Below are 21222 nucleotides of genomic sequence, written 5' to 3'. Positions count from 1 at the left end.
ACTTGGCTTTCAGAGCTGTCAGATTTCATAGGCAGTAAATTACTTTAGAAAGAATTATTCCCTTGCCTCTTGCAAAAACAAGACACAGGTGGATGCTAATTCATACTTGAACGACATATTGAAAAGTATAAATATATGACCCTATTTCCACGAGAGGCATGAATTATTGATGGTCAGCATGATCTAGGTGTTTGCAGTCAGGTTTCTAACAGATGGTTCCTGCTGGGGAACCTCATATCCCTAACAGATCCTTCCTGCTGGGAACCTCGTATCCCTAAAAGACCGTTCCTGCTGGGGACATCGTATCCCTAACAGATCACTCCTTCCTGCTGGGGACCTCGAATCCCTAACAGATCATTCCTGCTGGGGACCTCGCATCCCTAACAGATGGTTCCTGCTGGGGACCTCGGATCCCTAACAGATGGTTCCTGCTGGGGACCTCACATCCCTGACAGATCGTTCCTGCTGGAGACCTCATATTCCTAACAGATCATTCCTTCCTGCTGGGGAACCTCGTATCCCTAACAGGTCATTCCTGCTGCGGACCTTGCATCCCTAACAGATGGTTCCTGCTGGGAACCTCGCGTCCCTAACAGATGGTTCCTGCTGGGGACCTCACATCCCTGACAGATCGTTCCTGCTGGGGACCTCGTATTCCTAACAGATCATTCCTTCCTGCTGGGGACCTCGCATCCCTAACAGATCACTCCTTCCTGCTGGGGAACCTCATATCCCTAACAGGTTGTTCCTGCTGGGGACCTTGCATCCCTAACAGATGGTCCCTGCTGGGGACCTAGCATCCCTAACAGATGGTTCCTGCTGGGGACCTCGCATCCCTAACAGATGGTTCCTGCTGGGGACCTCGCATCCCTAACAGATCATTCCTGCTGGGGACCTCGTATTCCTAACAGATCACTGCTTCCTGCTGGGGACCTCGCATCCCTAACAGATCCTTCCTGCTGGGGACCTTGCAATCCTAACAGATGGTTCCTGCTGGGAACCTCACGTCCCTAACAGATGGTTCCTGCTGGGGACCTCGCATCCCTAACAGATCGTTCCTGCTGGGGACCTCACATCCCTGACAGATCGTTCCTGCTGGGGACCTCGTATTCCTAACAGATCATTCCTTCCTGCTGGGGAACCTCCTATCCCTAACAGGTCGTTCCTGCTGAGGACCTTGTATATTTCAAAGGGGCTGATTACCTCTTCTCATCTTCCACCTGGACGCCGACAGAGTGGTATTCCCGCAGGCCTCGGCTCTCCGTGTCCGAATCTGTGGCTGTTTCCACCTAGTATAACACAGAACATCTTATTTTAGAACCACGACAGGGGACCTTGGTGAGGGACTGTTTTTTGTGTGTGTTCATTTGCTGTAATTAATTGCATATGTAATTAATACAGAGTTCCACTTGACCCAGTAAAAATCACAGAGAGAGGGAAATGCATTGTACTGGTGTAATTACATTGCTACTGCGTTTCATCAAAGTTTACATAACTCCTTGAGCTCAGTGTTGTGCTCTGATCTCTTAAACCTATGCAAATACAACTGCTTAGCTCAGCTAAGGCAAGAAAGAGGCTTTGTTGGGTTGCATTATTATAGGGCTGAAAAGCTCCTATCACACCCTACAGTGGAGAAAGTAAGTACAGCACGAACCAGAGTTTGCAACAACATAAGCAATTTAATGGAAGTATACTGGTGGCGGTATCCACATACGAAAACACACGGAAAGGACTTTCAGTGTTTACCGGGGATATTGAGGCAACGTCTCCGACTGTTCCCACCTGCAGGTGTCTCTTGTTTGCTACCAGGACTGTGTGCAGCAAGGCCATGTCAGAACACAGCAGAGACTGCATTTCCCATGGAGTCCTGATCGTGGTTCTCCTTGCCAAAATCTCTCCCAAACCCAGAAAGCATTTCAGGACCACGAGCAGGGACACACGAGGGAACTCTGAGACACTCCGTTTTGTGGAAAACAACAACAACAACAACAACAACAACAACAACAACAACAACAACAACAACAAAAACCTCTCGGTGCGAAAAGTCTGTGAAACCAAAGGTTAGTTTAATCGTAAGTATTATCCTGGCTACGCAAACATCCCTTTCCTTTTTCCCAGAAAAGATTACTTACTATATCAGTAGGATTTTGACCCCAATCTAAAATGCCACAGCTAAGTTGTAAAACACATTTTTTTTCTTAAAAGTATTAATGATTGCCACAAGGGTAAGATATAACCCATTAAACAATTGTGACATTCTCTTCTGTGATGATGAGAGACTGTCGTTGTAATTTGTGGCTGTCCTATGGCTGAGCTCGTACCATCGAGGGCCAACGAAATTTGTGGCAAAGAGAAATAATGATCTCGATAGCTGATAATTTGTTTTATGCTTACCCCGCACCAGGCACTGTGCTAAGAGCATAGGAAGCATTATCGCACGGAGTGCCCACGATACTCCTGCTGTTACTTCCTGCCACACTGGACAGCTGAGAATCAGAGAAGGTGAGAAACTTGCCCAGGGGTGCACAGCTCACTAGGGCAGAAGGAGGGTTTACACCTGAGTCTCTCTGACTACAGCACCAGGCTCTTCCTAATTGTTTGCGGCCGGAATAAATCTGGCCGCGCGAAGAATCACCGAGAACACCCCCTCTTACTGCTGGAGTCCCGAACACGTGCACACAGGTCGCACCTCCTTTGTGTCGCGTGGTCTGACATGGGGTGACCCCCGGGGGGAGGGACGCTGTTGAATCAAAATCCTGTCCCCGCTGCTGTCTCTCCTTCCCTCCCCAGTTTTAAGGGGGTCATGGCTTTGATGAAGTCCGCCTTCCTGGTCGTGGAGACTGTTACCACTATTATCTTACACAAAGGAGCACAATAAAAATTAAAGTATTGGGAACATCGTCCCCGTCAGAGCGAACAGAGCTGCCTTGTGTCTTATCTGCTTGCTACTCCGTTTTATGAACACGACCTAATTTATCTGTAATCAGTCTTCGCCGGAGGGGTAATGTGCTTATTTCTAATTTTCTGCCATTATTTATGCTGCTGCTATAGATATGCATCTGCACTTGTGTGTGTGCTTTTGTGACTATTTTCACAGCACGGGTGATTTCTGGGTCAAAGGTATTACTATGCCTGACGATTTTGGTCGATGTCGTCGTATGTGATAGACTCATAATATGGGGGAGATCACTGCGTACATATACTTTTAGAAAGACTTTTGTAATGGAAAGAGCACAGGGTTTTATCATCAAGATGTTCAGAATATTTGCTTCACTTCTACTTTAGGATTTTGGTCTACCAAATTACCTTACTCTGGCAAACGTGTGAGGCGTTCATCGTAGCGGTATGTAGAAGGTGAAACACAGCGGGTAGTCATGGAGGAGAACGGTGACATGGGGTCGGGTATGATTTGCTCAAGACACAGAACGCTATGCAGCTGCGACACGGAAGATGCTTATGGTCCGAGGCACATTAGCAAGTGGCGTGAACGGTGCAGTCGGGAGCTGTGTGCGTACACACGAAACACGCACATATTCACGGGCATGTGAACACGTTGCATAAGTGACTAATGCATACAAGCAGACAGTAAGACATTTTCTCCCTTGTCCCATCTGCACATCCCCTCCGCTGGACCCCTCTTACGTTCCTAGCAAATGAGGAGAGTACAGCTTCTGGAGTCAGGTTCTGCTACTGCCTGGCCCTGTGACCCTCCGGTGAGTCTCTTAGATTTGGTTGAATCTCTTCTTCCTCGTCTCAAAGATGAGGGGACATTGGACACTTCATTTAATTGTAAAACGCCACAGGAAGCCAGAGTCACGGGTGCCTGTCCACAGCAAGTGTTAACGCTCTGTCTTCGCACCTCAACTGTCAACAGTCAGGTGTGTGTGATATGGACATTAAATTTGAGGAATTTCACAGATTTACAGTGGTTGTCACGTGTAACTTTCTTGAGGGAAAAACGTAGTTATCCCTATTGTCAGAAGGTAAGGGCTGAGGGGGATGGTAAAATCATGTATCGCCTGGATGAGCTAAATACTTATCCATTTTGGAAATCCTGGGACCAGAGACCCTTGTATAGATGGAAAAAAAAGCAAATTTAGGACACAGAAAAGGAATTACTACTTTACACAGTGGGAAGGAAATGAAAGGAACGTCTTCCCAAGAGGAGACTCTGGCTAGAAGGGTCGAGTGATCTTAAAAGGTTTGAGAACTATAGACCGATGTTCATTTTCACAAGACTGGCCATGGACTAGGCTTCGAGAGGAAAGCTGTATTTTAAGCGAACTCTTTCTGAAGGGCTCCCTGATGCACGGGGACAGACGCCTCCGCAGTCACCGCAGTGGGTGGCGAGTGCCTTCACGGAAGACCGACCCGGCCCTGCGCACCCCGCAGCGGCTCTCCCTGCGTAAGGCCAGAGCACTGGGAGCAGAGCCGTGTGCCGTGGGGAGAGGCAGGGAGGGGGACTTCTAAATACGGTCCATGCTGTTGCGTGCGTGTGCACGTGTGACTGTGTCCGTGTGTGTGTGTGACTGCGCGAGTGTAGTGTGTATGTGCAAGCGTGCACGTGCATGTGTCTGTGTGTGCATCCACATGCCTGGCTGCACACGGGAGCACACATGTGTGCATGTGACCGTGTGTGCTCCAGCAGGTGCACAGTGAGTCTATGTGAACACACACGCACGAGCGTGCACACAGCAAACGCATGAGCATGCTTGCACATGTGGGTGGGTATGAACACGTGTGAGTGTGCGTGTGAGGTGTGAGCCCACGGGTGCGCGCGTGTTGAGTGTGCATGCAGGTGTGTGCAGACACGTAAGCACAAGTGTACACAGGAGTGTGTGTGTGTGAGCGTCCAGGCACATACGTGTGAGCATGTGTATGTCGGGGAGTGTGAGCTGGACGGGAGGCGGCCCCCGTGTGCCCTGGCCCCCGTCTCCTGCACGTAGGGGTTTGTGGGAAGTCAGCTGACGAGCTGCTGTCTGAGCCCCGCTTCCCCAGGACCTAAGAGAAGGGTCCAGGCAGGCAGCCGGAACGGCCGTGGGCCGCGGCTCCGACCGCGCGTCTTTGGCGGCTAAACGCGGATCGCTTCCGCTCTGCCTTCAAGACCTGGCGCGCGGCTGGGCAGGCGCACGGGGGCCGTGTCTCCCTCGGGGACCTGCTCCACGCCCAAGAGAGAAACGTGATCTGCCGGCCTGCCTGCCGGGAGAGGCTCAGCGCAGCTCTGAGATCAGATGGCGGGGTGGGGGTGGGGTGGGGCTTGCGGGGACGTGCGGCGGCTCAGGCTGGCGAGGGAGAAGTCCGCGTCGGCGGGCAGACCCACGCTCGCTCGGCCGGACGTTTGGGTGGAGTAACGAGGGGCCCGCATCGATGCCTCCGTCCAGTCCCACAACCCGGGGCTGCAGCAGACCGTCACTGCTCGCGCACCCGGCCGGGACAGCTGAGGCAGGGGGCCTGCGCGTGAAGCCGAGCCGTGCTGCCCGCGGACAGGAGACACCTTGCGAGGACTCACAGACACAGACGCAGACGCACAAGCGAAGAAACCCGTGGTGACGGACCAATCACAGACACGAACAGAAAGGGACGCGAAGGAGAGAGGCACGCGTCACCGTCCAGGGAGGGAGGGGGGCGGGGCTGGGGGGCAGGGCGTCACGGTACCGCCCCCTCCCTCGGCTAAGGCTGCGGAAGGCCTGGAGTCCTTCCCCCAAACCCGCAGAAACGGCGGGAAGATGTCGTGCGCTGTGCGTCGTCTGGTGTCCTCCTGCAGACGAGAGCCCGCCGTGGTTGTGGGAGCGTGGTCGGCGGTCAGGCGGGCCTCCCCCCGGGAGCCGGGCCGAGCGTGTGCCACGCTAGCCTCCTTCCTCTACGGGCGACGGGGACAGACCGGGGCGGACCGTGCTCGTCCACGCGAGTCGCAGGAATCGGGCCCGGTCAGGCTCGCAGAGGGCACCGTGCGGCCCTTCCCTCGATTCTCCCGCAAGGCCCTCCTCCGTCCTTTGACGCTCACGGCCGTGTACCCGGAGGCAGGTCCCGGGCCCCCGAGCCTCAGTCTCCCCGTCGGGAACTTGGGTGTGGTAACAACAGCTCCTGGGGGTGTGAGGTGAGAACGGGCCCGTACCGGGGCGCCAGGGGCACGGCGGCGTCGCGAGCTGCGCCTTCACAGCCGGCCGGCCGGCCGCTGCTCCGGGCCCTCGGGGGTCTGTGGGGTCTTGCCCTCCGCTTAAGTGGCCCCCTCACCCCGTTTCCTCGTGCTTTCCTCTTTGAGTGAGCTGCCTACACTCCCAGCTGTCACTTCTTTGACTTATGTACGCTAAGACGGGTTTCTGTGACGACGTGTCCTCTTGGCTCCTCCGTTCTTTGGTCTGACAACTGCCAGGTTACAGGCTCACAGGATATTGTGCATTTTTTCTGCCACAAAACAGAGCTGAGTCCAGCACACGTGCGCACTCACACTGGTTCTCACGGACCACTCGGCCACCGTCACCCGCGCGCCACTTATCAATCCGACATTTACCGAGCACTTGCTATGTGCCAGGCGCTGTGCTAGGCGCTGGGGTGTGAAGAGGGGGAGGGGCAGCCCTCCCAGACACGCGCTCCGGGGGCGGCTGCAGGAAAGGCTTCTGGGAAGCGGTTTGCGGGAACCGCGGGAAGCAGTGAGTGGTGGCAGCGGGAGGAAGGACGTTCCCGCAGAGGGAAGGCGTGCTTGCGAGAAGCACAAAGGGCCACGGGGCAAGTAAAAGTGTGGGGGCTTCTGGGGGGGGGGGGGGTGAGGCGGAGGCGGGAGGGGGCACTGCCGAGCGGCCGGGTGACCGAACGCGACACGTGTTCCTGCTCTTAGCAGACAGTGTCAGAGGCCGACATGCCCCTCCTTGTCCACGGCTGGCGTGGGCAGCCAGTTGGAAGCCGGTGGCAGGGGAGAAGGCCAGAGGGTGCGGGGGCGCCCGGGGGTGTGGAGTCAGCCTCCTTAACTCGGGGACCGCACACGTCTTCCCTGGAGACGTGACTTCAGAGCCAGGACGGCCAGGGACCCCGGAGCCCCACGTCCCACCGCTGTGGCCCCGGCAAGCCCGTCGACTGCCGCGTTACCCACCCGGTTTGAGCCTCATCTTTGCCCTCGTCAAAGTGGCGTTAATTGCACATCACTGGGGAGGTGGTCAGCGGGGAGCACCTAGCATAGCGCCTGGCATATAGAATCAGGACAGAGAGAGGTGACAGAGCGTTTGTATGAATAATCCAAAACAGGGAGAGAAAATAAAAATTCATGCGTACTTGGCTTTGGAGTATATCTTGGTACTTACATCTGACCTTGGGTATGGCTGATGTTCTGGGAATTCAGAATCCTAAACAAAACAATGAAGCCACAGTGTGGAGACCTGGTTCAGACGACCTAGTCGAGCGGGCGGTCTCCCCAGCCTGCTCTCCCGTGTCCCCGGGATGCCCGGCACGCGCGGCCCCCGGTGGTCGGGGCTCAGTTCACCCTCTCCCTGGCGGCCAGGAAGTCCTGATTTTACAACTTCCGGCTGCACACAGGCTGAATGGAGGCGAGCCGCGCTTGTAGAATCTTGCCGTGCGGCAGAATCGTGTGGGGAGAGTCGCCGAGGCAAGACAGGGTCGGCGTGAGGGTGACCTGTGTCCCTGAGTGAAAGGGGGCTCCTGGGTCCTCACCACGTGCCTCCCGCCCCCTGCCCGGAGACCGCGGCACCCTGTGCGGGCAGCGCGTCGGGATCTCGGGCGGGAATTGGGGCCTCGGGGTGCCGTGATCCCTCGGTGGTCTGAAACTACGGGCCTGGCTTTGCCTCCCCCACTACAGGCCCAGAGCGCCCCACGGCCGGCGCACAAGCGCCTTCTGGGGGCCGTGACCTGAGCAGCTGTGGGCTCGCCTCAGTCTTTGTTCCTTTTACCGTTTTATTCCCAATGCCCTTTCCCCCCACTTAAGTGTTTGGCCAAAAGACTGGAAGGCTTTCAAAACACCAGGGTCCACCAAAAATACCATCCTTCCGAAGCATCAAAATGAGCTGTCTGCACACTCTCTAAGCGGCCGGTGGCCCCTAGAAACTGCCCTGGGGGGTGGGGGGCCCAGGGTGGCAGGGGCGGGTGTGAGGCGGGGGCCCCAGCTGCCCCCGGCGGGGGGGGGGCGCCCGGCTGCAGACTTGCAGGCTGCAGACGAGCTGGGCCCGGCTCTCGCATCGGCGGCCCTCAGAGGCCGCGCTCCCCGCCAGGGCCCCAGGGCGGCCTGGCGCCATGTGTCAGTCTACGCTATTCGCAGAGCCCGCTGAGCAGGCGGCAGAGAGAGTCTACCTGGATCCCGATGGAGGAGCGCCGGCTCTTGAGGAAGTCCTCCGCCTTGGACACCAGGACGGCCTTGTCGCCGGTCCGCGTGGAGCCGCTCTGGCCCTCGGCAGCGAGGCGCTGGGCCGCGGCCGTCTCCAGGGCGAGGCTCATGGCCTTGTTGCTGTCCAGACTGTCCGTGGAGTTGTAGAGGCCGCGGCCATCCTGGGGCCACGGGGACGCCCTCTGGGCGCGGCTGTCCTGGTAGGCGTCCTGGGTGGACTCCGTGCTACTCTGCGCCGTCACCGAGATCAGGGGCTTGGACGTGGTGCGCGGGGGCACGGGCGGCGGGGTCTTCTTGTAATTCGCGTACGACACGGCTGCGAGGGAAATCAGAGTCCCATCAGCAGAAGCACCTTCCCCTCCCCCACCCGGAAACCGGGTCCCCCGTCCGCCCCCCTACGACCGGCCGGGCCTTTCGGAACCCGTGGCCTAAGAAGTAGCGCAAACCGTGGGGGGAACCGTGTGCTCACACCGAGTCTGCACAGATACACTCGTAACAGAGGAAAAGGGTGAAGCCCCCCCAAAATGCAACAATGGCGACCGGACTAAAGGAATTCTGACTCAGCAGGACAGACGGCGAGCATCGTGGGCAATGCTCGTGTCTTCGCGCCCTGCTAAGAAGCACTGACACGCTAAATTATGTCCAGATGAAGGAGGAATGTACTTGCAAAGAAAACCTGTGTACAGAAAAAAGGTTAGAAGCACAGAAAACCTTCACCAGGTCATCACCGAGGGAAAGCGTGGCTGACTGTTCTCTCCTCCGCTTCTGTGTTTGAGGAATGTTTGTGATGAGCAAGTTCTATTCTTCCAACGGACACGAATGTGATCTGAGAAGCTTGCTCCCTGTAAGGACATGCTTACTGGGAGTAAGCAGAGACGTCGGTGGAGAAGGGACACCGGGATCCCAGATCAACCCCTGGCCCAAGCCTCGCTCGCGTGTGTGCCCCTCACCAGCCACCCGTCTCCCCCTGTCCTTCACATCGGGCTTCTCCACCCCCAGCCACAGTCAATCCACCGAAGAATACAGACGTATCTGGACGTGGAGTTACACTAAATGTCTCTGAACTCATTAGACACCTTTGCCGGGCTCAGCGTGTTACTTATTTTTCAAGTGACGACGAACTAGTCCTTTTTCACACGAATGTGTTTTCCATTACAGCTGATGATTTTCCTTTTTTAATTAAAAAAGAAGTTTAATTTTTGAGAGACAGAGACAGAGTATGAGCAGGGGAGGGGCAGAGAGAGCTGGAGACACAGAATCTGAAGCAGGCTCCAGACTCTAAGCTGTCAGCACGGAGCCTGACATGGGGCTCGAACCCACGAACCGTGAGACCATGACCTGAGCTGAAGTCGGACGCTCAACCGACTGAGCCACCCAGGCACCCTGATGATTCTTCTTTATGTGGAAAGAAGAGCCCACAGGAGTGCTTCCGAAACAGACTCCTTCACCACGGTGCAGTGCAAAAACGCACGCATGCGGTCCACAGGCAGGTGAGGGCTGCTGTGTGCCCGGCCGCATGTGCATGGGAGCATCTCCTGGGGAGCACTTGGCATCCCCCCCCAGGGGGGAGAAGACTGGGCAAGTTTCACCTACGATTTTCAGAAGCTGTCCCGAGTCACCGTCCTGCTGCGGCACTTGGGAGCACAGGATTTCCCCTGTTCTGTTCCTGAGGATTTCAATGCCCTTCTCTGTTCCCTATCCTCTCCCCCAATTACTGCTTAATCTGTGTTAATGGGTTTTCCTAATAAATAAAACCTCAGATGTCATTCCAAATAAAAGTTGGCAAACGACAAAATAAAGCGAGTTTGTCACGTCAGGATGATCTGAGTTTAAAGGCATCAAAACTGCACGTGAAAATTTATGAAACGGACACATTTTTAAACGAATGCATCAAAAGAGACTCTGGAAGGCAGGAAACAGATGGAGGGAGACAGTTTTTGGAAACACAGGCTTTGAACTCTGTCTACACAGAGGAGCATCTAAAATCACCTTTCTTATTTTAACGATTTCCCCCCTAATGTGGATCAAGCTCTAAAGGAAGATTATTGAACACGGACCATACTCGAGGCGTTATTCTAGGAGATTCAGACACGCATGCAGTATGGTTCCTGAGCTCAAACACAAACCGCTTGACGTGTTGAATAGAAAGGTGCGGGCCTCGGGGGTGGAGGCTGTTGGTGCCTTCTCTGCGCCGCTGGGCACCGTTCCCTGTCCCGGGACATCCCTCTCATCTCGTGTCCTGGGGTCACGTCTGCCGAACCCCTGCCTTCCCCAGAGGGCTTGGACATCCTCCTCCGGGAGTGTCCCGCCCTTGCTGTCAAAGTGGCTGAAGTGGCTAGGTTGGTGGCAGAGGGCTCGGTCTCCATCGGATCTCAGGGAATCACAAGGGCGCTCGCCCCTGCACCTACCCACTGACGTGTGATGGGTCTGCTTGGGTCTCTGCCTGTGAGACGCTCACTGCAGCCGCCTGCCCTCTCCCGCCCTCCCTGTTCCTTCTCTTCCTCTCTGGCTCCCACACCTTCCCTGTCACTAAACTTCAGAGGCCACCAAGCCCTTGCTCTGCTGGACTTTACCTCCTTCCCCGCTCACCAGCCGCCTCTCAGCCCCACGCTCCTGAACCCTGCGCGGCTCCCTCTCGGGTCTGTAGGGATCCACAGGAGGGTGTCTATGGGACTCACCGCAGATCAGCGGGCAGGTATCTGCCGAGGGCACCGTGGGCCACGGTGGGGCTGCTGCCAGGAAATCCACAGAAGTGGGCCCGCTGGCCCCACGGGCCACGGTGTTCAACCTCAGAGCCGCTAGGAAGCCCCTCCCCCCCGCCTCCGCCCCCAGCTCCGGCCCCGCCCTGCAGCCTCAGCGGAACCCTCTGTGTGCGGGTACCCCCGCCTTGGCTGGCCCTCCCCCCGCTTCCTGGCCACCCTCTTTAGAGGCTTCTGCAACAGGTGGTGGGCGACAGATGCCTGGGTTCGGACCCCAGTGCAGCCTGCTAGCGGCCGGCGGCACATTCGGCAACAGCAATTTTAACAAAATCTGGCGCATCTGCCAAGTGGGGATAAAGCAGCCCCCGTGCTATGATTTGTTTCGAGGATAAAATGTGTGAGCACACTGATGGCACCTGGACCGGCCTGCGCCCATGTGTGCTGGCTGCAGTCCTTTGCTGTGTCCTGTCCCTCCTCTGTCCCACAGTGTCTGCCTCCTCCCGGAGCCAGCCCGTGCCCCGCCCTTCTCCGTCCTGACCTTCCTCGACCTAAACTTTGGTTCTTGATCCTTAAACAGCCCAGTTGAAAGGGTCCATCTCCCCTTGGGAGATCACATCCAGCCTTTGTCTTTACCGTGTCCTCCTGTGTCGCTGCACCTCCCCGCCCCCTCACCTGCACCTTCCCCACCCACCGCCCCCCTCACCTGTACCTTCCCCGCCCCCCTCACTGCTTCAAGGGCCTCCAAGGACAGCATGCAAAGGCCCACTTTCAAGTACCCAAGCCCGTGACTGTGTTGAGCCCCATTTCCCCTCTCACATTTACTGTTGGATGACTTCATCCTATGTCTCCAACACGGCGACACATCCCCTTCCGGGCTTCAACTGTTGCCCCTGACTGGCCCCAAAGTCACACCCTCCTGTGTTGCAGTTCCCATTATGGACGGGGACAGCTTCTGGTCTGCGGCCCAGTTCTCTCAGACTCAGCACCCAGCTCTCTCTGTGGCTCGTCTGGCGCAAGGGCACCCCTTGGGTTTGTCCTCCAGACGGGACAGTGATCCTCCCTGGCCCCAAGCCAGTCTCATGCAAGCTTCCTCACTGCCGTCTGTGAACGGACTCTGGTCTGCTCCCCTGGCTTCGCGCCCGTGCTCCTGAGTCCTGAGCGCCCCATCCTTCCTCCTCGTGGCTGTTGCTGGCCTCAGTGATCACCACCCTCTCCAGCCCATCAGTCCTCTGGACCACACACGTGGATGCTCCACAGACATCGCTGCAGGTGCCCCACATGGCGCCTGTCTCTCTCAGGCTCTCGCCTCCTTCCTTTTATTTCCATCTTGTGTCTCATACGGGAGGCCTTCCCTGGGGCTCTCCTGACTCTCAGGCCCAGGAAATCTCCGTCTCAGCCATCCTGGCCCCAGGCCTACGTCCATGGCAGCATTTCTTTGGGCGAGTGGTAGGTACCAGACTCTGAACTTGTTCGTTCCGGGGAGACGTGTGGTACCTGTGATGCCCGGGGCCATGGCTGGCACATAACTGGGGCTGGATGAGCTTATGGAAGAATCCCGTAGCTTTAGGACATGGCCATGGTTTCTGGGGAGAAGACATGGCTGAGGTCCCAGGAACTGTGGGGTCCCTCCCCCATCACCAGGGGCTACGTGGTTTCAGAACAGGTGAACTGCTGTAACAAGTGAAATGAAAACTGCGGAAGACCCACCTTCTTCACGAAGCTTATTTTTGGCGATGGAAAAACAAGCTACGGACGTGTTTGTGCTTCTCAAACATTAACACAGAGGAGAATAACTTCTGCCGTCGATAAACTTAATTTACACGTACCGTACAGGTGCACGGAGGTGAAACACCAGTGGGTTCTGAGAGGAGCAAGGCCCCAGGGCACAGAGAGGCTTGGCTGGAAATCACTTTGAACATCTGGAGGGAGTAAGCTGTGAGATGCAGAATCTCCAAAGCTGTGTCGGGTCGGAAATCCCCGCTGACCCCGCTGACCCAGGAGGAGGCATGAGGGGGCCTGAGAGTCAGGGGTGTGAGGGAGGGAAGAGCAGGCAGGACTCCTCCCGCCCAAGGAGCACGGGGTATGAGGACTGCCTGCGCTCACAGGGCAATCAGCGGGCAGCATTTGGGAGAAGGGCTCCAGGAAGCGGTCCTGGGGCAGGTTTTTAGCACAAGGGCAAAAGGGCGGAGGTCTGAGTGGGCAGGAAGGGAAGACACTAGTGAATACACTGGCATTCGGGGTGGGACCCCAGGCCCGGGGGAAACGGAGAGTCAGAGCAGGTGGACAGCACCTTCAGCAGACGTCTCCTCGGGGCTGAGTCCATTTTCTACCTGATGCTGTGGGCAGACGCAGGGCTCAGATGGGACCCGGTCAGATCTGCTGACGGCCAAGGCCCCTGCAGGGAGACCCTGGGGGAGCCCGGCCACCAGGCCTCGGCAGCTGACGCTTGCTCCGGTCTCTGACGGATCACAGCTCGCTCTGGAGGCCGGCGGCACCCATTCTCCTCGGGAGAGTGTGCCATCCTATGTCAGCGAGCCGCTCCACTCTGGCAGCCACAGGGCCCTGGACCAGGGGTACGGATGCATCAGTCCAGGGGAGGCTGGAGAGGGGCCAGGCTGTGCTTGTCTATCCGTCTGAGCGGAACCGAGGTGCAGCGGAAATGTGCAGAGGCGGGCGCCTCGCCCTGTTCTCGGTTCCATCCATCACCGCGCGTTCAGCCGCAGCCACCTGGCAGTGCTCCGCACGGACCACAGGTGCATCATGAGCAAGGGCTGTGCCCTGAGGATTCAGATTTGGGGACTCTCAGGTCCCCACGTTAGACACTTCCGTGTGTTAGCCAGGGCGCTCCGCTGGGGCGGCCTGGCCTCCGCTCTCTGCCAGGGACGTGCTTGATGGTGTCACAACTGGGTGGGCACGGGAGGCCTGCTGGCATGTAGCAGGCAGAGGCCAGAAGAGCTGCCCCCCCCTCCCCCCCCAGCTGGGAATGCCATGGTGCTGGGGCTGCAAGTCATCTCCTGCTTCCCAGCGGGTCTCCTGTGCTCGTCCGTGAGATGAAGGGACGCGCCTGTGGGTGGCTCATCAGGCGAGAGCTCGTCATTTCCTTCTACTTGGTTACCCGTGGTGGCAATCCCGCTTCTTCCCAACCTGGATGAGGATTCAGAGTGCACTCCTTGTCCTTGAGGAATTGAGGCGGCCCAGTTAAACATCGGTTTCTCACGAAGCTTCTCTTACTACTACTTCATAATGTTGACGTCTCAGGGTACTAAGTGCGGTGTATACACACGAATAAGAGAACTGAGCGGGTGAGAGCGTGAGGAAGGCTCGCCGACGGACTATTTCATGTGACAACACGGACACTGGTCATTGCTTCCACGCTGACCCGCCCGGCATTGTCCACCTTCTGCAAGGAGAGTCTGTCTGTAATGCCCTGTCCCCAGACTGCATGGGGCCGGCAGAAGGTAAGCACGGCCCCCGGGGCTCTGCGTGACACTCAAAGCACACAGGTGGCTGTGCTGTGGCTCCCGGGTGCAAATGCTGACCGAAGAATTGTCCTGACCTGGCGGTAGCGGGGGTGACGATGAAGGACAACAGAGAAACACAGGACTGCGGTTAACAGGCGACGTCGGCTGTGACATGGGCACACTTGTCCTCGCCACGCTGGCAGGAGCTGGAAGGTGCTCAAGAAATCCCCAAACTGGCCACGTTCTGCTGCCGTGTCCATCTCGTGGCGCTCAGGGACCGTGACACCCCGGGGCCACATTCTGCTGCCGTGTCCATCTCGTGGCGCTCAAGGACCGTGACACCCTGGGGTCAGGCACAGCGGAAAGATCCACCCAGGACGTGGGAGCACAGCCACTCCTGGAACCCACTTCCAGCCTGGCCGCTAAATGGTCACAGTCATCCTCAGACATGTCCCTAACCCTACCCCCAGATGACGAGTCTCCCAAACGTATTGAGTGCCATTTGGCAAACCAACTGGACCTCCCGTGTGGGTGGCCTGTAAATAAAAACAAAGTTCCGGAGTGTTTTAACGTATGTCCACGACCACAGGAAAACCTCACGTTGCACCTTCCCACCTCATGATGCTACAGGGGATGATACGAATTCTCGAACGGGTTTCTGTGTAAAGGAGCGCAGGTGAGCAACACGCTTCGTTGAGACGCTGGCTAAGGCTGGGCAGTTCTTCCCAACCTGCATAAGGACCGTGGGCTGCACGCAAGAGCGACTTTCTCTGGGTGGCCAGAGAGAGAGTCTTCACACTGTGTCATGTGCCTGCACGCGGTTTGAACGGCCGCTGCGGCGGAGGCGTGGTTCAGCACCATCAGCGTGGCGTGTGCGGAGCAGCGGACCGCAGAGCCAGCTCGCTGGCCGCCGGAGAGGCTCTGGATCAGCTTTGGCGAGTCACATTCTGAGCGCATCTGGGAGACTCACGTTCCTCCGCTCGTCAGCACAGCCGACTACTGGGGTGTTCGTTAGGGCTGCTCTTGTCTCCTAGTAAACACTGCAGGAAGTATGTCCAATCTGATGCTTTTCCTGTTGCTTAAAAAAAATCAACTGCTTCCAATATAATCACGTATTTTCCCTGTCAGGCCACCGAGTTAATTGTGTAACAACAGAGTCAGCTTGAGGTGTTCTATGGATGCTGGGCCCAAGGACACCCCGAAAGCTGGGCCGGGGCAGGGGGTGCAGAGACCTTGCAGTTCCTTCTGTGTGGGCACCGAGGTCCCATGCATTCCAGGCATCGTTTGAGCGGCCATACTGTCAGATCCAAGGTTCCAGTGAACACTGAGCTTGAGCCTAAGACTCTGGTGCCTCCGTGCTCACCATCAAATTGAAGGGAAGGGCAAAAAGACCACAGTTGGCACCAGAGCCTCGCGGAAGCCTGAGGACAGACTGACCCCGGGGTGACAGGGAGGGCTTTCCGGAGGAGATGGGCTTGGGTGGGGTCTTGGTGGAAGGACAGAGCGGGCCACGTGGGAAAGGCACAGCAGGTGCGCCCCGAGGGTGCGCGTTCCCCTGCGTGGAGTCTCAGTGCTCGATACCGGAAGCCGTGTGGAGTGGAATCAGAATCAGTGGGTCAGGAACTACCGATAAAACTGCTCTCATTTAAAAGGTACTCTACAGGGGTGGGGTGGGGAAAATGGGTGATGGGCACTGAGGAGGACACTTGATGGGACGAGCACTGGGTGTTGTACGTAAGCGACGAGTCCCGGGAATCTACACTGTCTATGCTGTATGTTAGCCAACTTGACAATAAATTATGCTAAAAAATAAATAAATAAAAGGTACTCTACGGTTTACTGTGGCTCTCCCCAGAGGTCTGGAGGCTCTCACTCAGGGGACAAATTGACTAATTACATTAGTTTTCTAGGGATACTATCTTGTTCCTTTTTAAGTGTCAGAGTTTTCTTCGAATTATTTATTTCCAGGGGAAAATATCAAATGGCCATTCTACTGTTCTTTCTTCCCCCAAATGGAAAAAAAAATGTGCTTTAACGTTCATACACTTGCCTTGATACACTTTAGTATTTTAGTATCTTGACGTAGTAATGCGGTCCTGGCCGGTGATGCTCATAGCTGGGTACCCTAAACTCGCAGTGGCCGAGCAGTTACAGAATCTTGGGACTCATAGACGAGGACACACCGGCATCTCTCCCACCAAGATTTCTGCAAAGGGAAATTCCGTTTCTAGCTTCCGTTCCGGTCTACTGGAGCTGAACTAACTCTTCCTTGCTTTCCGACATACAGTTGGGTAACCATGTGATCTTGGACAAGTTAAATTCTCTTGGCCTCAGCCTGCTCATCTGTGAAAGGGACTACTCAGGGTGTCTCCTTTTGTGCTGCTGTGGGGATGGAAACACACAGAAGGCACGTGCAGACGAAAGCAGCCAGCAAGGGCAGCCATTGTGGCGTCTGTGCTCAGCGGACAGAAACAAGTGTGAACAGCCACCGCGAACTGGGTGCCATCCCTGCTTCTCTGCAGATTGTTACCAAGTGTCCATATGGATATTCAGGAGATCTGACCGGGGGTGTGCACCCGCGACCAGCCACAGCTGGGGGAGGGGGCTGCAGCAACACCACGCTGAGCACTTCACTTCTCATGCAGGCTTCTGAAAACCTCGCCAGGTAGGCGGCATTTGTATTCCCATCTCCCAGGTGAGAACACAGAGGTTCCAATGGGTTGAATCACTTCCCCGAGGTGAGCCAGGCAGCCGGTGGCAGAACTGGGAGAGAAGTCCCCCTCCAGTTACTGGCGGTAATGAGCCTTTTTTCTTTCTCAGACCACGTACAGAGCTGTCTGATTTCTCACGGCTTGATCTGATTTTATTCCTTCACAGTGCACGGAAGCCCACCGGCATCCTTGCCCGTCGCAAAGGGGACTGGGAGAATCATTTATTGTTTCAGCGAGAATTTCCTCTTCATTTAGTCAGTTCCAAATTTTTGAAAAAAAAAAAATCAAAATACGTTTGGCATTGGAAACATTGTAGATTGTCTTCCCACTCTGTGATGCAGATTGTTTGGAGGGACTGTTAACTAATGGGATTAAGACCCAGACAGAGGAAATTAATTGTAATTATCTCTCAATTCTTCAAGTGATGGAAACCAGTGAAAACTATTTTTGGGAAGAAGGCCTCTTATATTTTCTTCATCGCCTAATGAGAGATTGCCGTGGTTCACGGGAAGTTCGGAGGGGACGCCGAGAACGTTAGAGCGTCCACATCACAATAGCATGGGAGCACAGCCACGCGAAGTTGTTTCTGCCCTCCGGCCAGTCACCCTTCTGGCAGAGCACGCAGGTGTGGCCTCCTATTCAGAACTGAGTACGGGAAAGTTTCGTTCCCTGGTCTAGCTGAGTAACAGTGGTGTTTAATGACTGTCCCATCTCAGCACCGACCGGCCATCTGGATAGAGGGAGATGATGCTGTCACTCTGCTGGCACGTGATTTGCGGTCACAGGGCTGGGACAGCAGGTGCCACTGCCGGCCGAGAGACCCAAGCCCAGCCAGCTCAGACCACAGCGTTCTTTGCTGCTTGAGTGTGAATAGGAAAAAAAAAAATCCTTGAACGCATGTGAAAAGATTTCTGTTTGTACAAAGTTTTTGTGGAAATAGCTCACATTTGGTAAACTTTTACTAAGCCTACACAGTATTATTATTTTTGATGTGGATCACTGTGTTTAATCTTCCTGAAGTCCTAGGAAGTGGGAACGGGTTGGCAGCTCTCAGCCCCACAGATAGTCAGTGGATCCCTGCGGCTTCGCTGCTGGAGTTTGTGAGCAGCCATAGCGAGGGGGGCGTCTGCCATCCTTTGGGACATGCTCTGAGAAAGTGCCCATGGTGACTGCCCGCCAGAAGATCACTTCCCTCAGGACATCTAGGATGGTTACTGGAGGGCCCGGGGAAGGTTCTGGGGGAATAATTCAGGATCTGAGGAACCCACACCCCCACGCAGAAGAGACACATGCGCTGGTGGGACGTTGTTAAGCCCCTGAAAATATTTATACTTGTCCACGTGATTCCTTTCTAAGGGCCCCATGAGAAACCCACCACGGACTTAATAGAAATAAATGGTACTTAATGTTTTGAGAATAACAAATACTGTATAAATTAATATCATATGAGGAAACAGATTTAGAAATACACATAAAAACTTGCAGGCACCCAGATATCAGACTTATTATCACATGTTAGTACGGAAGTCAATGAGATTTGCATTTTAAGGCATAAGATAGGCCTTTCGTGTGCATTTTCAAAGTCCCTACAGCCTCTCCCAGTGGTTCTATACCCATATGCGTGTTCCCCCAGAGGGTCCTGAATGGGAAGTTTAGTATTCAGAACAGTAAGTTGCTTTTATATTCCTGGTTAATTGAATGCTTTTTAATTTTATAAGTTAAAAATTACCTATCAGTCGTGAGCTTTTGGTAAATAAAACTGCAGTACATACAATATTTTAGGTAAATAAAGTAATATTGAGACAGAATTTTTTAAAAACGGAAGTAAATCAGTATTTTCGTTGCTACATCGATCTGCTCTAGTGACAAAGATTTGTTGGTACCTACGATCTTGTGGGCTAGAACTGTGTGTCCTAAATGGTGTGTCGCAGTGAGTATTAGAAGCTTGGAAATATCGTCGAAGATTTAAAATGATCATCGGATCATGTTACTTTACCGTCAAGAATTACAATAAATAAAGAAACAATCTTAGCCACTCAAGAAAAACATTCAATTATTCAGCTGGATAGTCTGGGGATAATAATTGACTCCGTTCCGTGTGTGGGAATACACAATTAGAATATACTCACCAGAGCTAATAATTATTAATTACGGGTATTGTTACCTATCATTTTCTATATGTATGTCAGGCAAACCTTAAATACAACTGAAAACTGAAAATTTAATTTAGCAATAAATTCTGCTGAATTCTCTGCCAACAGAGAAAGGTTTCCAAACAACCACAGAAGATTTATTTACATATAAGTGACCAAGTAAGAATTTTGAAATGAAAATGAAATGATTACTTAACTTAGTATCTTAAGGTATATGAAGACCTGACTACTGTATTCTTTTAAAAAATTGAGTTCAGGCATGATGTCCTTTTGTGTGTAAAAGCCTATCATGGATTTCTTTCACCACGTGCATAACACTCTGAAAATCTGTGGTTGTTGTTCAAGTGGCTTCCTAAGTATAGGGAGAGAGGTCACTATATATGTTTTCTAATCCAATCACCCGGTTAGTTGGGTTTTGCTCATGTCCCAGAGATCAGGTGAGTTGGTAAGAGTCACCCCCAGACGCGGGGGGCCAGGGAAGGAGGCTGCCCTAAAGTGCCTCCCCTCCCGAGTGCACCGTGCCAACACAGGCCTCTGTGCCACGCAGAAGAGGCTAACCACCTGATTTAATATGGAAGGAGCCATGCACATAATTTCGGTAAAATTCCATTAAATGCAAGTAGTGAGGCCTGATGGAGATTGCCTCGGGTGGACTTGTTCTTCCTGCTTAGAGGTGAATAAATGAGGCGTGTAAAAATGTACTTTCCCAGATACGTTTGGGGTTGAGTTAACCTCATTTGGAAACCCTTTCAAAAGGGACTGCCCAGAGCCCTGGGTATAAACGGCGGTTAGCAGGGAGGAGAGGGCAGTGGCTGCGGTGCTGACCCTGACAGGTGGGGGGGGGCGTGCCCACCACACCTGTGTCCGAAGACTCCTGGCTTCCCTCTCGGGCGGCCACATGAGAAAGGCTGCGTGCCAGCCTGCTGCGTCCAACAGCACAGCCACTAGCCACTTTTAAGTGACCTAACTTCTTAGAGCGCCTGAGTGCCTCAGTCAGTTAAGCATCTGACTTTGGCTCAGGTCATGATCTCAAGGTGCCTGAGTTCAAGCCCCTTGTTGGGCTCTGTGCTGTCAGCTCGGTTACCGGACCCTGCCCCAGACAGCACAGCTTCGGGACATGCACACTGGGCTAGAAGATTTTCGTCCCGCAAAACGAACACGTGAGTACGCGTGCAGCCATCTGTTCAACAGATGACTTGAAGCAAACGAAATCAGCCATCAAGATGTGACCTTAGGTCTTCAAAGTGTTGGCTTAGCAAATCTCTGGAAGGAGAATCTGGGGAAAACACCTTCCCGTTGAGGTCCGCTCACGAAGGAGATGCCCTACACTGTGGTGTGGCTGCTGAGTCATCTCAAATGTGGATACATCGTGACTCCAAACACATGCCTACTGACCCACCCACACCTGGCATCCCCCACACCGTTTCCGAATGCAAGCCAGGCAGGCCATTTGCAAGCCAAAAAGGAAATTTAGAAATTAGCTTTCTATCGTGTAAAGCACAAATGCGTAATCAAGATGAAGTATATCCCACACGGCAAGCAGCACCGGTCTGTCCTAATGTAATAGCCACACTTAAACTCACCACCCTCCGTTAATTAGAGCTTCAAAGATAACAGCATAAAAAGAATCACAGCAATCAAGTCCACGAATGTCTAAATGAGAGTCTGGATGTTGGAGAAACTAAACTTTGAAGGCGAAAGATTCAACATAAAAGATGAAAGCTATTTTGACACTTTAATTAACGCCAGTCTCCAAACATAAGTGTAAATCAAGCAGGACGCAGAAGCCATATCCACACCCACAGACAGCGGTTTCCCTGAAGTTACCAAAATGATGTGGGCCGCCCAAGTTCTGGGGCAACGTTGATG

General features: G+C 54.3%; 1 protein-coding gene across 11 annotated transcripts in view; it reads right to left on the bottom strand.

Moving 5' to 3' along the window:
* DLGAP2 (DLG associated protein 2) overlaps positions 1 to 21222 on the bottom strand; it is a 791131-nt gene that overhangs the window by 21451 nt on the left and 748458 nt on the right. For 10 of the 11 annotated variants that reach the window (XM_058719819.1, XM_058719818.1, XM_058719824.1 and 7 more), the window contains 3 exons: positions 8296 to 8645; positions 7296 to 7337; positions 1204 to 1289 (listed from right to left, as the gene is read on the bottom strand). In XM_058719819.1, the coding sequence (XP_058575802.1) occupies positions 1204 to 1289; positions 7296 to 7337; positions 8296 to 8645 (478 nt within the window). The remainder of the gene's footprint in view (positions 1 to 1203; positions 1290 to 7295; positions 7338 to 8295; positions 8646 to 21222) is intronic. The other variant, XM_058719822.1, reaches the window with a different exon arrangement.

The sequence above is a fragment of the Neofelis nebulosa genome, chromosome 3 (assembly GCF_028018385.1).
Source record: "Neofelis nebulosa isolate mNeoNeb1 chromosome 3, mNeoNeb1.pri, whole genome shotgun sequence".
Lineage (NCBI taxonomy): Eukaryota > Metazoa > Chordata > Mammalia > Carnivora > Felidae > Neofelis > Neofelis nebulosa.
This window is presented reverse-complemented; position numbering and strand designations above follow the sequence as displayed.